We start from the raw sequence: 14,118 nt of genomic DNA on the forward strand, positions 1-14,118 counted from the left end.
AAGTAAGTGAGGATGGTGGGTGTGGTGAGGCCTGATGACAACTACCTTCACCTGCCCAGGTATCAAACCTCTCCACAAAAACAGTGTGACATTAAAAGATATGCTTAGATTCCTATTCAACTTAAAACAACTATAAGAAAGTCCAGACAGTAAAAAATCTGTGTACAATAAGAACAAATTGTGTGACACCCAAGACAGAATGCTGACTTGAAAGTTACAATATAATGGTACACAAAATACAACTTTTACTTAAGCAGCTAAAGGCTGATTCATAACATTGAGAACACTGTTACACTACTTGCTGGTAAACATTTAGTCTAGTGGAGCTGTTAGTTTCTCCCAGATCACTAACATGAATTAAATTCTTATCAAAATTCTAAAAACATTGAATATCTTTGAGTGATTGTTGAATAGCCATTTGTTGAACTAGCCATTGAGAAAATTTTCTTCCTGGAAAACACCCCTCTCATGCAGCTTTCCTGAACAAGCCCCCATAGCCCTCAAACCAGCACAGTTGACCCTCATCTGATACCTAACCTGGTGGCTAACATGCACTAGCTTCTTCCAGAATATTCTCTATTGGTATTAGCCCCTTAGATGTAGTTTTTGCACATGATTGCAACTCCAATAGCCTTTCTGGAAATGGAAAACGTTTAGTAATCAGCATAGTGTGTTGGAATCACAAAAGGTAGGATTCAGTCCTTCGGTGTTTCACATAAACAGTGATTGGCCTGGTGAGCAGGAAATACACAGCCAGGATCCCAGGCCTTTTGGCAATGGTGTTGTCCTGCCCTGTGACCAGAAGGGGGCCCTGTGGGACTGCCCTGGGTTTCTTACACTGAGGCACAGTAAGGACCATTCACTCAAAGAGGGGCTGGGCCCTGTGCTCACTGATGGGGACTCAGCAGCTGTGTCCTCTCTGCCTGGCAGAGTCCCCTGAGCAAGGAGCTTTGTATCATCTCAGCAGCTGCTTCCTCCCAGGGCTCTCCCAAGGGGCAAACCCAACCCTCATCCTTCTCAGTCTACAGTGTAAGCTGAGCTCCAGCTTTGGGGCTCAGGGAGGGGCTGGGCAGGCAGTGGGTGGAAGCAAATTTGCATGAAGAGCCCCTCCCCTGGCAGAAGGTGGGGGAGAAAAGGAGGCTGGGGCAGCCCAGCTCCACTGTGGGCCACACAGGGCTGTGTCCACCATGGCCTGGACCCCTCTCCTCCTCGTGCTCCTCTCTCACTGCACAGGTAGTGACAGGCTGCAGACACCCAGGGAAGCCCCCAGCCTGTGTCAGCCCCTCTCATTCAGACCTGTAGGAGCTTCACCCTGGTCCATGCTTGTTCACCCATGCATGTCTGTGTTTGCAGGTTCCCTCTCCCAGCCTGTGGTTACCCAGTCGCCCTCCCTCTCTGCATCCCTGGGATCCTCTGTGAGACTCCCCTGCACCCTCAGCAGTGGTATCAATGTTGGTGGCTACCACATACACTGGTACCAGCAGAAGCCAGGGAGCCCTCCCCGGTATCTCCTGTACTACTACTCAGACTCAAACAAGCACCAGGGCTCTGGGGTCCCCAGCCGCTTCTCTGGATCCAAAGACACCTCGGCCAATGCAGGCCTTTTGCTCATCTCTGGGCTCCAGGCTGAAGATGAGGCTGACTATTACTGTGCCATCTGGCACAGCGGTGCTGCTCACAGTCACACAGGCCAATGGGGAAGTGGGACAAAATCCCCAGCTGCTCAGGCTTTGTACCATAGCTCTTTTCTATTATAGTAACTTTCATGTCCACCTATTACGCCTGGAAGTAGCTTCTGGCTTATGAGGGCTCTCCTCCAATTTCCCAATTGTCAGTGTTTCTGAGATCTCAGAAAACGAAAAGCAAAGAACACAATTCATGATATTGAAATTAATCCAGGTGACAAATGTTTCAGAGAATCAAAGCCTGTGAGGATGGCTGGCCTTTACCTTTTGCAGGCAGGCCCCTGTGTTGTCCCCAGCATTCTCTTTTCTTAGAGTTCCCTGGATGTTCAAGCACATGGACTGTCCCTCAACACATGGGGGCTGCACATTGGATGTCATTGCACAGTCTTCCCCTGTCCTCCCTGATGCCTGTGTTCAGGGCTGGGCGAGGCCCCATGTCCCCAGGCTGAGGCACTGTGGTGTGAAGTGCAGGGTGAAGATGAAGACCCTGAGGGAATCTGGTGCAGAACTGGCCTGGCTCACTCACTGGTACCTGCACCTTCAGGTGTAATGCCAGTAGAGGGTGCCAGGCATGCAGGGATTTTGGAGACTGTGCAGCAAACCTCTTAGAGGGATTGAAATGATGAAGGTGCTGGAGGCTCCATGTTTGCAGACCCTCAGCCTGCTCCAATGATTTTGAGTGGAGAAGGTCCCACTGATGGGACTTCCCTAGAGCTGATTCCCCTCAGTACCCATTAGAGCACCTGTAGCTGGGATTTCCTGAACCCGCAGATACAGACTTGTGTTCTCCTCTCCTCTCATTCCCAATTAAAGCTTTTGAGCAAATCTGTGCTTAGGGATGGGTCTGTGGAATATCATGGAGCAGAATTCTCCCAGTGTTGCAAGAAGTAAGTCCACTCCATGAAGCTCCTGAGAAGGCCCCGGGGCCCTAGGTCACCATCTCCTGCACAGGAGAAGCAAAATACAGAAGGCTACCATGGAAACCTATACCAAGGGCTCCCAGGCAGAGCCCTGAGTTTGTACCTAGTCCAGCAGTGATCAACCTTCAGGGATTCAGCCCAGTTCTCCATCTCTGGGTGTTTCCAGTATCCTTTCCCAGTCCTGGGATCCAGCCTGAGGTTGAGGCTGAGCATCACTGTCACACAGCTGGATACACCCTGATGTCACCAAGAGCTCCTGTCCCATGGGAAAGTGAGGTAAGGATCTGCCCTTATCTCTGCTGCCTGACCCACCACTGCCGTGTCCTTTCCTGTGCCCCACACCATCTCAGGACTTGGCTTCTGCTGTCCCCTGTGCTACCAAACCTAGAGGGAATGACGCTGTCAACTCAGTTTATCTTTATGGATCTAGTAAAATAATACCTCTCCTTACTGGTCTCCCAATGCAAACAGGATCAACTTGAGCAAAAATAAATGTCCCCTCATTCTGGGTGAGGATGACAAGAGGGCAGAGTCCAGCACATGTAATCTGGGAGGCCCAGGTGTCCCTCTGCCCAGCCCCCCAGGTGTCCTCTGTTCTGGTCCAGGCTGTGTAGATCATTCCTTAGCTTGGAAACCTTAGGTAATCTGGGTTTCCATCTTCATCCTCAGATGACACCCTCCAGGATCTCCTATCCCTCCCATGTAGAGAATTCTCTGATGACCCATCATGTAGCACTGCATCTGCTCATGCTCTGGTCTATTTCTTTACATTCATGCTATCTTTGCTATAACCAACCATTTCCAGTACTCTTCTTGTATTTGAAAATTCTTGTGCTTCATGAATATCTGTCTCTCTACAAAGAAGATAAATGCTGAACACTTTTTATTAACCTATATTATTGAAATTTTTCATTAATATCATCAATGAAATTATATATACATAGGACTAATCTTATTAACTGAAACCCCTAGGAAAGTAATAAAATTCAGAGTATAATTTTTTTTAAACTGAACAAATGGAGTTGAATAAATTTAGGTACTCCCCACCTGTGAAATATCCCAAATATCCATGGTGGATGGAAAAGCTTGTAAAAATCCTTTACATGTTTGATGTTGCCAGGGAATGAGGAAGCCTGGACATATTAAAGCCATGAAGTGGGAGGGCATGTGGGAGGTTGAGGAGAAACTGACTCTGTCATCTACAGGAGCTGGGGATGAGTGGGAGGAGGATGTGGTGCTGTGGGGACACTCTCTAATTCCCATCTGGTGCCCTTTCTCTCTGGGACCATGTGCCTCAGACACCTGAAAGCTAATAGAAGTTTTGCTGTTCTCAGTCCTGTTAGAATCACTGGTGAGAGCATAAAAAGGGGCCATGTTCTCTGCCAACTGCTCAAACTACTTTGTTCTTGGGAACCAAATGGGCCACAGTAGGTGCTTAATAAATATTTCTTTCACAAATAATTGTAGACAATCTTGTATAAGTAAATAACAAATTCTCTCAAACTACAAATGTGTTTTTGTTTCTCTCCAACTTACCCCACAGTGAATGGAAGTTCTCAAGGGTCTTATCCAGACCTTTGACTCATCCCATGTTCACAGTCCCCATCTGTGATGGTGCATCTCACTGCTAATGCAAAAAGCTCATGCAGAGTCCTGACCATCTGAGAGCTGAGCTTTCATATCTCCACCTACTTCAATTCACTTTACTCACTCTTCCAAAAGAGAACCATAAACACTGCTGCTGTCTCTAAAGTTTCTCTCTGATGTCTCTCCCAGAGGTAACATCAGGAGCACCCAAGTGATCCACAAGGTGAGAAACCTCAGAATTACGATGGACTCCTCCCTACCTGATCCAGAGGTCAAGTCAATAACCAGCTCTGTAGATTCTCTCTCCTCAATGTCTTGAAAACATCTTTTCCTTCTTACTCTCCATTCTAATATCGTCCTCCAAATCCCCATGGGATTTATTAGTCATGGGCTCTCATTGTCCTCTGATTCACACCTGGGACCACCACTTCCTGCCTTGTCAGAGTCATTCTGACCTCAATATATTTTGATTTTTGAAATCCTCTGCCCAATGCAGTACAACAATTAATTTAACCACTGGGGAGACTAAAACACAAATTGATTGATTGGAGAGTAGTTACTTTTAAAGCATGATTTTGCAAAGATTACAGAATGTATTTATTTGCTAAAACATATACTATTGAAGTGATATATTTATAGTTTTTTTTTTAATTATTGAGTGAGGGTGTAGGATGCAGTGTACAAACTTGTATAATTTAAACAAGATGAGTCATATTTATGATTATTTAAGCTGGATAATTGTGGAAAGTGTCTATGGGCTATTCTCTATAATTTTTGTAACTTCAAAATTTTTCATAATAACATGTTTTTAAAAATAGTAACCAAGCACATTGTATCTATGAATGAGACCATCCATATTTGGACAGAGAGTGAGGTGGTGAGGGGATGAAAGCCTCTTGGTCCTCAGGTCCTGGGGCCATGCTGAGGTTTTGCCCTGTGACCATCAGGGACTGCTGTGGGACTTCACTGGGGCCCAGTAAAGACCATTCACTCAAAGGGCCCTGGCCTGGGGCAGGTGGGCCCTGTGCTCACTGATGGAGACACAGGAGCTCCACCCTCCTGATTCTGGCAGATTCCCCTGGGCAGGGACCTTTGTGTCATCTCAGCAGTTGCTTCCTCCCAGGCTCCCCCCAGGGGCCATCACAGCTTCATCCTCCTCAGTCTACAGTGTGAGCTGAGCTCCAGAATTGGGGCTCAGGGAGGGGCTGGGCAGTCAGGGGATAGAGAAGAGACAAATTTGCATGAAGAGCCCTTCCTATGGGAGAGAATGGGAGAGGACAGGAGGCCTGGGGCAGCCCAGCTCTACTGTGGGAAACACAGGGCTGTGTCCACCATGGCCTGGACTCTTCTCATCCTCATGCTCCTCTCTCACTGCACAGGTAGTGACAGGCTTCAGGGACCCAGGTAAGAACTCTCAGCCTTTGTCAGCCCAACTGGCTCAGATGCCCTAGCAGCTTAGACCTTGTCCCTGTCCCAGCACCCAGGTATGTGATTTGTGTTTGCAGGTTCCCTCTCCCAGCCTGTGCAGACTCAGCCGCCCTCCCTCTCTGCATCCCTGGGAACATCTGTGAGACTCCCCTGCATCCTCAGCAGTGGCTTCAGTGTTGGTGGCTACTATATATCCTGGTACCAGAAGATGCCAGGGAGTCCTCCTTGGTATCTCCTGATATTCTACTCAGCCTCAGAGAAGCACCAGGGCTCCAGGGTCCCCAGTCACTTCTCTGGATCCAGGGATGCCTTGGCCAATGCAGGCCTTTTGCTCATCCCTGGACTCCAGCCTGAGGACAAGGCTGATTGTTGCTGCAGCAAGTACCATGGCAGCTCTGATGCTCAGACTGTGCTCCAGCCCCACAGGAAACTGAGACAAAAACCTCCATATGGCCATGCCAGGTCAGTAGTGATGTTTATCTCTAAGACCCTGTGATCAGGATGCCCCTGGTTCATGTTCCAGCTCCAGGTCTGGCTTTAGCCCTGGAATCCACCCTGGAAAGGGGAATCATGACCCCACCAACTTCAGAGGACTATAGGAGGGTGAAATGAAGTTGTGGATTTGAACTCAGTAGTGTGTGACCCAGACTTTCTGTGCTGTCATTATCACCTCTGACCTGGTTATTCTAGGGCCAGATGCTTGAGAAAGAGTCTTCTCCTGTTTGCCACTCACTCCTGCTCTTCCCCACCCCACCCCCACTCCCAAGTCTCACCCATCAATGGAGGGTGCTTGGTAGAAATTTTTGAATTGAAAACACCTGAATTGAAAACCTGGTCTTTCAAACAATAGCCCTGCATCCTGGAAATGTGCCTGCATTTCTACCAGTGTTGGTGTTTGTTTCTGTAAGATGGACATAGGCTGCTGCCACATCAGCCTGCAGTGATGAGAACATGGAAGGGCAACATGGAGTGCCATGCACTCAGGAGGGGCAGGGTCAGGCAGTGCTCTCATCCCCACTGGGGCCCAGGCATGTCCTCAGGGGTGGATGACAGAGTGCAGGGAGGCACAGGGGCCCCTGTGATCATACCCAGGCCAGGTCTTGGACACAGTAGAGAGCATCAGCTGTGCTGTGTGGGGATCTGAGCAGGTCCCATCTGTGTCATGCAGAGGGCCTGGGGAGGAGCCTCCTCACCACAGAGATACCACAGGGTTAGAGGCAAAAGCCCCAGTGAATGGAGAGAGGAGCACAGTTCAGGGAATTTGTACAGATAGTGATTAGGTCCTCATTGTACCCAACAAACCCCAGGGTTGTCCTAACTGGGGCAAGAAAGGATGGGGATCAGCAGCTCCTGCCATCTGGGGAAGCCACTGTGTCCCCTACAACCTATATCTTCAGACCTGCTGGGAGCCCCAACCTGGTCTTTGAGTGTGTTTTGAGGGGAGGGAGCATCCCAGGGCAGGAGGGGCCTGGAGCCAAGTAAGGACTGTGGCTGCTATAATGGGTTGATGGGAAAAATCTGGGACCTGATCAACTAATTTCCTTAAAAGTTTTACTAGTTTCTTAGAGGGTAAGAGACTGTAGAGACCTAAATCATATATATAGTCTATTGCTTTTTGTATAAATTGATGTTCAATATTTCTCCATAAATATTCCACCCTCAATCCACAGCACCCCTTCCCATCTTTAATAATCAGTGTTGAGACAGAGAGGACAGCCATGTAATGGGGGTAGACACTGAGTTATACCACAAGTCTAAGAACACCAGGGATTGCCAACCTCTGCCAGAACCCTACAGAATGCAGAGGAAGCCTGGCCTAGTTGACACCTTGACTCAGACTTCTGGCTTCCAGAATGTACCTCCAATATGGAAAACTAAGCCTCTAACAAACAATTCTCCTGCAGATAACAACTATAATCTCTGGGAAAGCAAGCAAACAAACGAAACCAAAACTACCTGAGGCCTCTAGAAATTTCTGATTTAAAGTTTTGAAGGAGAGTCAAAACAGAGAAAACAAGTAGTCCAGGGTGAAATTCCCACTTTGGAAGCTTTTACCACAAGACAGTCAATGTCTTGGCATGAAGTGAGCAGCTAAAACTCTGACAGAAAGCTGTGGGGGCTGCAGAAATGCCATATTTATGATTGCAGGAACCAAGTGAAGAAGGCTGGGGCAACCAGGGTACTCATGTATTAAGGGCAGAATTCTGGAAAGTTGAGAGCCAGAGAAGGGGAATCTCAAATCCTGTGTATAAATTGTGTCCAAATGCTTGGCTGGCCCCTGAAACACACATGCCTTGGAGACACTGAAACCAGTCCAAACTAAATCTAAAATGCCATCCACTGCAGGTGGAGTGTTTGCCTCTTGAATCTAACCAAATTAAGTGCTAGCTAAAGCCAAAATCAACATTCTTCAGAGGAATGTAATGGAATCCAGAATCTGCACAATATTGCATTCCCAGCATCCAGGATACAATCCAAATTTACTCAATGTACAAATAGCAAGGAAAATGTGACCTATTCTCAAGGTTAAAGACAACCAATGAAGCCAAACCTGAATAAGCTAGATGATAAAATTATTGAATTAAGGACTTTAAAGCAGCATTATAACTAAGTATTAAGAGGCAATGGAAAAGCATGCTCATTAAGAAAAAACACATATAAAATCTCAGCACAGAAAAAGAATATACAAAAAAGAAGCAAATTGAAATTAAATTTTGAAACTATAAAATACAACATCTGAAATAAAAAAAATCACAGGGTAGGCTTAAGAAGAATGGAGATGACAAAAGAAAATATCTGTAACTTGAGGATACAGCAAAGGAAATGACCTAATCTGAAGTACAAAGAGGAAAGCAATTGAAAAAATACCAAGTGGTATCCATATGGTACACCATATGGTTTCAAAAATTCATATACATAGGTACATGGGTAATCAGTATCCTGGAAGGATAGGAGAGAATGGGGCAGAAAAGAAAATATTTGAAGGAATAATGGCAAGAACTTCTCAGATTTGGTGAAAGATATAACTTTACTGATTTAAGAAGCTCAGCAATCCCTAAGTAAGATCACACAAAGATTATCATGCATAGGCACATTACAAACACCCGAAAATCAAACATAAAAAGAAAATGTTAAAAGAATCCAGAGAAAAACAGCACATTGCATACAAAGGAACAGCAATTCAAATGACAACAAATTTGTCAGTAACCATGAAGAATCAAAGACAGAGGGACAACATTCATAAAAAGAAAAACTGCCAACAAAGGATTTTACATTCAGTAAAAATATCCTTCAACAATGAAGAAAAAAATAAAGACATTTTTTCGGTACTGGAAAAGTAAGAAAATCTGTCACCATAAGATCTTCATAGAAGAAATGCTAAAGGAATTTCTTTAGGTTAAAGAGAAAAGATGCCAGAGAAAAGTCCTATCTATAGGGAGATATTATCAAAATGGATAAAAATGTACAACCCAACTATATGTGTTCTACAATAGACTCACTTTAAATACAATCAGATACACAGAAAGCAAATTGAAGGGCATATACATCATGTAAGCTGTAGGCATTAGAAGGCTGCAATGGCTATATTAGTATCAGATATAATAGACTTCAACTCAAACAATATTGCCAAAGATAAAGAAGGACACTTCATAACTATAAAAGAGGAAATTCATCAGGAAGACGTAAAAACAATATATGTATATATGCCTAATAATTAAGCCTCAAAACACATGAAATAAAAGTTGACAGAATAAAAGGAAGAAAGATATGAGAAAGAAAGCAGATTTTAACACCCTAGCCTTTTAATCAGATTCCTCTACACAACAATTTAATTTGACCAGATAGGAACTTGCTGTGACTTGTGGGCATTTGGCCATTGGAATAGAACATCCAAACATTGTAAATGAAATGTTATCATCCGTATAATTTGGCCTAAATAATTCTATTTATTCTTGTCAATTAAGTGATTGATTCATTACATTTTCACAGGTAGGTTCACCCTACCACCAACACCCTAGGTTGTTTAATTCCTTTTGAGAGCAAATGTTATTTACTATTTTAATGAAAGATAAATTTATTTACTCATAGAATTGAAAATGTCTCTCTTAGTAATGTGAAACATATCTTTGAATAATGCAAGAATTTTCACATTTTATGCAGAAATATTGTTTAAATTAAGTAGTATTGTGTGATATAAAAATTTTGAGACTACATAATAGCACACTAATGAGAGCTTATTAATTATATTCATTCTTTATGGATTTTCCTGTTAATTATTGATGTTCATTTAAAATGAAAGTTTTAATCCATACAAATAACAATATGCACTGGATAAATACTAAAATTACATGAATATATACATTAAAATTATATACATGCATACTCATGCATTTACATCAAATACATAATTGAGTATTGATATTTATAAAATAGAGTGGGACTATAAACTAATTAGACTGATTTTTTGCAAACCATCCATAAATACAACCCCATTTTAATTATTCACTGAGCCTTGGTTTGTAAGATACAGAGAAATAGAACCTAGCCCATCATTGTGAATGGGAGAAAAAAACAGGAATAAAAGTGATTGGCAAATTGAAAAAAAAAAAAAAATCAATGTCACCCTCTGTGATCACAGCTATCATTTCCTGCATTTTACTGAATGGGAAATTCAGGCTGGAGTTTAAACCAGTTTGTCAGAGTTACTTTAGTAGTAATAAAAATAAGCTCTACTGTTTTATTAAAAAATTAAGCCATTTATTGACAATTAACTTTTCTAAGAAAAAAACATAAGAATAATGTAAATACACCCAACACACACTAGTCCTTGTAAGAAAGGAAGAAGCCCTCAAGAGAGAGCCTGCAAGTGTTTTCTTTATACTTAGTCTGAGTTTCCTCAGTCATTCTAGGTTCTCATGTTTTCTCACCTCTTACAAGGGAAAGGAAACTGGCTAAAAGATTCATATACAAGGTCACAAGAATTTTAAAGCTATTTGAGGCTAATTGTTTGTACATTCTAGTTTGCAACTTTGAGAGGAAATATCAAATAAACTCCTAGCTAAGCTTTATGGTCATTCTTTGAAATTGCATCTTTGAGTCTGGACTGCTTATGTTCCTTGACAGAACTTTTGTTTATCCCAGGGCACAGATCCTAAAATCCATATGCAGTCTCAAGTTTAAGTATAAAGGTGTGTTTCCAGAAAACCTCAGATTGCTGCAGTGTTTTTTTTAACATCGCTGGAGTGTCTACTGGGCATCATCTCCTGCAGCAGGCTGGCCAGATGGCAGCACAATGCAGGAGGCCCACATAGTCCACTCTCCCACTGCCAAACCTGCTCCCTGGTCAGTCCAGCCACTGCCCCACAGTCAAGGCTGAAATCTGGAAATCAGTGCAGACCCTGGCTCCCTTCCTTCCACAGTGGTACTCATGCAACTGAATCCATTCTTCAGGGTTAATTAAATGGAGCTTTCAACAGCTGCCAGGCAGATTCTTAGGACACATCCTGGGAAGCAGCAGGATGGTCCTGGCTTTCAGGTTCTGCAGGTTGGGCTGTCACAGCTGCTTTGTTCTGGGTGGCCAGGAATGCATGAATCGCTGGTCTATCCTTGGCCTCAAGATATGTTTTAATTTTGGATCCCCCACGTGAGAAATAATTCTGTTAACTCCAGCTTCCAGCATCCCTGACTGAACCACACTCTCCCTCAGCCCATTTCACAATTTGTTTTTGTTCAATGTAGGAGTCCATTCCTGCTTTTCCAGATGTGTCAACACAAAATTACCCATCCTCTGCCTCAGGTTTTGGTAAGCTGTCTTGGTATCCACGCTGGCTAGGCAGTCCTGGGGGAAGCTGCCAAACAGGCCACGACCCTTGGGCTGCTCCAGGATGAGGGTGATGAGCCGCAGTTCACCTGGGGGCAGTGAGGCTGGGTGGATGGGACCCCCAAGGCCTGGCCCACCCCATGGCTGCCCACTGTGCCCATTCCCCCATTGCCACCATCCACCATAGCTGTGCCCCCGGCCACTGAACGAGACCACCAGGTAAGGCTGCCTCTGGGTCGGCCAGAGGGGGCTGTGGTGGTAGTGGGGAAGCCAGAGACGAAGGCGGGCCTCAGCTAGGCAAGGGGAACGGCAGAGGCAGTGGGGGAGGCGGCAGGCTCGGCAGTCAGGGTAGCCATGCTGAGCATAGGAACACACCCAAACCAGCTCTTGATTTGAGGTTTTACCAATCCCAACATCTACAAATCAAACTTTACATTTTCACCACTTACAAATATATCTTAAATCAGTGTAAATAAATGACCCTGCAAAATTGAAATATACCCTAAAGGATTGGCCATTTTTAAGTCCCTGCCCAAAGTTGATATGGAAGGTTCTAGTCTGTGCTGGCCAGTCCTGGGGACCAGGCCTGGTCAGAGTCTGCAGCCTGAAAGACAGCCCCCCTAACTGAGGGGCACTGAACAGACTTCAAAATATGGTGTGGGAGAAATGCATTGATGTGAAAGTTTCCTTCACCTGCGTTTTCAGAAAATCCTGGTACAAGGAATATTTTTATAGACCTCTGGGGTAGAGGGTCTGGAGAGGCCAACAAACTGAGGGTAAGATCCTTGGCCCCTTTCCAGGGACTTCCTCAGCATGAATGGCAATCATTCCTAGGGTCTAGGAACATGCAATGCACAGAGCCCGCATTTCAACTCCTAGTGTCTGAAATCCCATGAAGCCACAGTCTCCTCTATCTGGGAACTCTCACCAGGGGAATCCTGGGCCTGTTGGAGAGTGAAAACCAGCCCATCATTGTCCCATTGGGTCATTTTCATTCTATACAGTCTACCTCAAGTGGATCCCAAGTATTTCTGCCTGTTTCCCTCCTTCTCCTTTCTCCCTTTCTTGAGAGTGTTCATTCCATGTTCTTCCACTTATCCTCCCTCATGGAGACCGGTTCTCCTCTCTTTCTCCAGGCTGCAGTTTGGAGCTTCACCAGAGAGGGCGCTGATGGCTCCTCAGGTACCTCAGAGATGAGCTCACAGGGAGGCCAGTCTTGCCTTGTGGGTAATGGCCCCTTCCCTGCAAAGTCCTCCCCAGTGTGGCATCCCAAAACCTGAATCCCTCCCCATGTAGGATTAAAGGGGGCAGGTGATAGAGCTCTGTCCTGACAGGAACACCAGGGAGAATGTGAAGTGAGGCTGTCCTCAGGCCTCATGGTCTAAGAGTCCATCTGTCCCGGGACCATCCACTGTCCTTCTAGGCTGGATGGAGGAGGAATTCTCTCCCCAAGTAGTTCCCTAATGCCCCGCCTCACAGTGCTGAAGACAGGTGGAGGCGAATCACAGAGGAGTCCATGCTGAGGTGAGGTAAGGGCTGAGATGTGGGGATGGGGCTATAGCATGGAGAGGAGGCCCCTGATTCATGCTCTCTGCATGGTGGGGCCTGTGGGTGAGGCTGTGAGAAGGCAGATTTCTCTCTCTGGGGTCCCTGAGTCCTCTCTGTAAGGAGATCAAAGCATCAGGCTCACACAGGGTCTAGGCCTGTGAGGAAGTGAGGGGGAAATCTTACCTTTTGCCTACCCTAATTGATTGATGTTTTTTGCAAATGTCTGTGGCACTGGCAGCTGAAGGATTGATTTCTCTGTCATCCCATCTCCCAGAACTGAGCGTATGATGTTGTTATCTCTACACATGAACTAATGGCAGCTATCACAAAGGCCCACTTATACACTGGCCTCACAAATGGACAGTCTGCGAAGAGCTGTGGCCCTTCCGCAGACTACTTGTTAAGAAATTATTCCACCTCTGATCACACTACTCTATAAATAGAGCATCATAAACATCATATGCATGTATCAACAGCATATACCTCACAAACCTGCTGATACAATGCTTTTCTTTTTTTCACCAATAGGCCTACAATTTTCAAATGAATTATACTTGAAATGTAATTTCCTGAACTATGTCATTTCCCATGGACAGTTAGCCATCATTTTTAACATTTCTGCCCTCCATGTAATCTATATTTTCTTTCTCTGACTCTCAAGATTTTCTCTTAAATTTTGGTTTTCAGCAGTCTGCCTGTAAATTGACTGGTTGTGATTTGCTATGTGGTTTATTTCTTTGTGGGTTTTGGGTGTCTTGGACAGGTAAGTGTAGGTTTTAGATACTCTCAGGTCATTTATTTTTCTGCCCCATTCACTGTGTAATCTCTTCCTGAGATACCTATTATGCATGTGTTAGCCCTCTTGATATTTTCCTCCAACAAAGGTCACTGAAACATGCTTGATATTTTTCATCTTTTCAATCTATCTTCTTCTGATCTGATAATTTCTATCACTCTTTTAGTTCAGTGATTTTACTTCTCTTCAATATACTGTTAAGCCCACTCAATTTTTTTAATTTCCTATATTTATTCTTTTCAGTTTGAGAGTCTCCATGTGGCTCTTTGTTCCCCCATTGGTTCCATTTCTCCTATTAGATTCCTATCTATCTGTTTATGAATATATATATAT

The 14,118-nt window shown here is 44.6% G+C and overlaps 1 gene segment (V, D, J or C); it reads left to right on the top strand.

Moving 5' to 3' along the window:
• The first annotated feature begins 1,173 nt into the window (after positions 1–1,173).
• LOC119525127 lies at positions 1,174–11,738 on the top strand. The segment is given in 3 exon segments: positions 1,174–1,233; positions 1,354–1,701; positions 11,629–11,738. Coding segments are annotated over 3 exon segments (504 nt in total).
• The last annotated feature ends 2,380 nt before the right edge of the window (positions 11,739–14,118 follow it).

This window comes from Choloepus didactylus (assembly GCF_015220235.1).
Source record: "Choloepus didactylus isolate mChoDid1 chromosome 23 unlocalized genomic scaffold, mChoDid1.pri SUPER_23_unloc9, whole genome shotgun sequence".
NCBI classification, from domain to species: domain Eukaryota; kingdom Metazoa; phylum Chordata; class Mammalia; order Pilosa; family Megalonychidae; genus Choloepus; species Choloepus didactylus.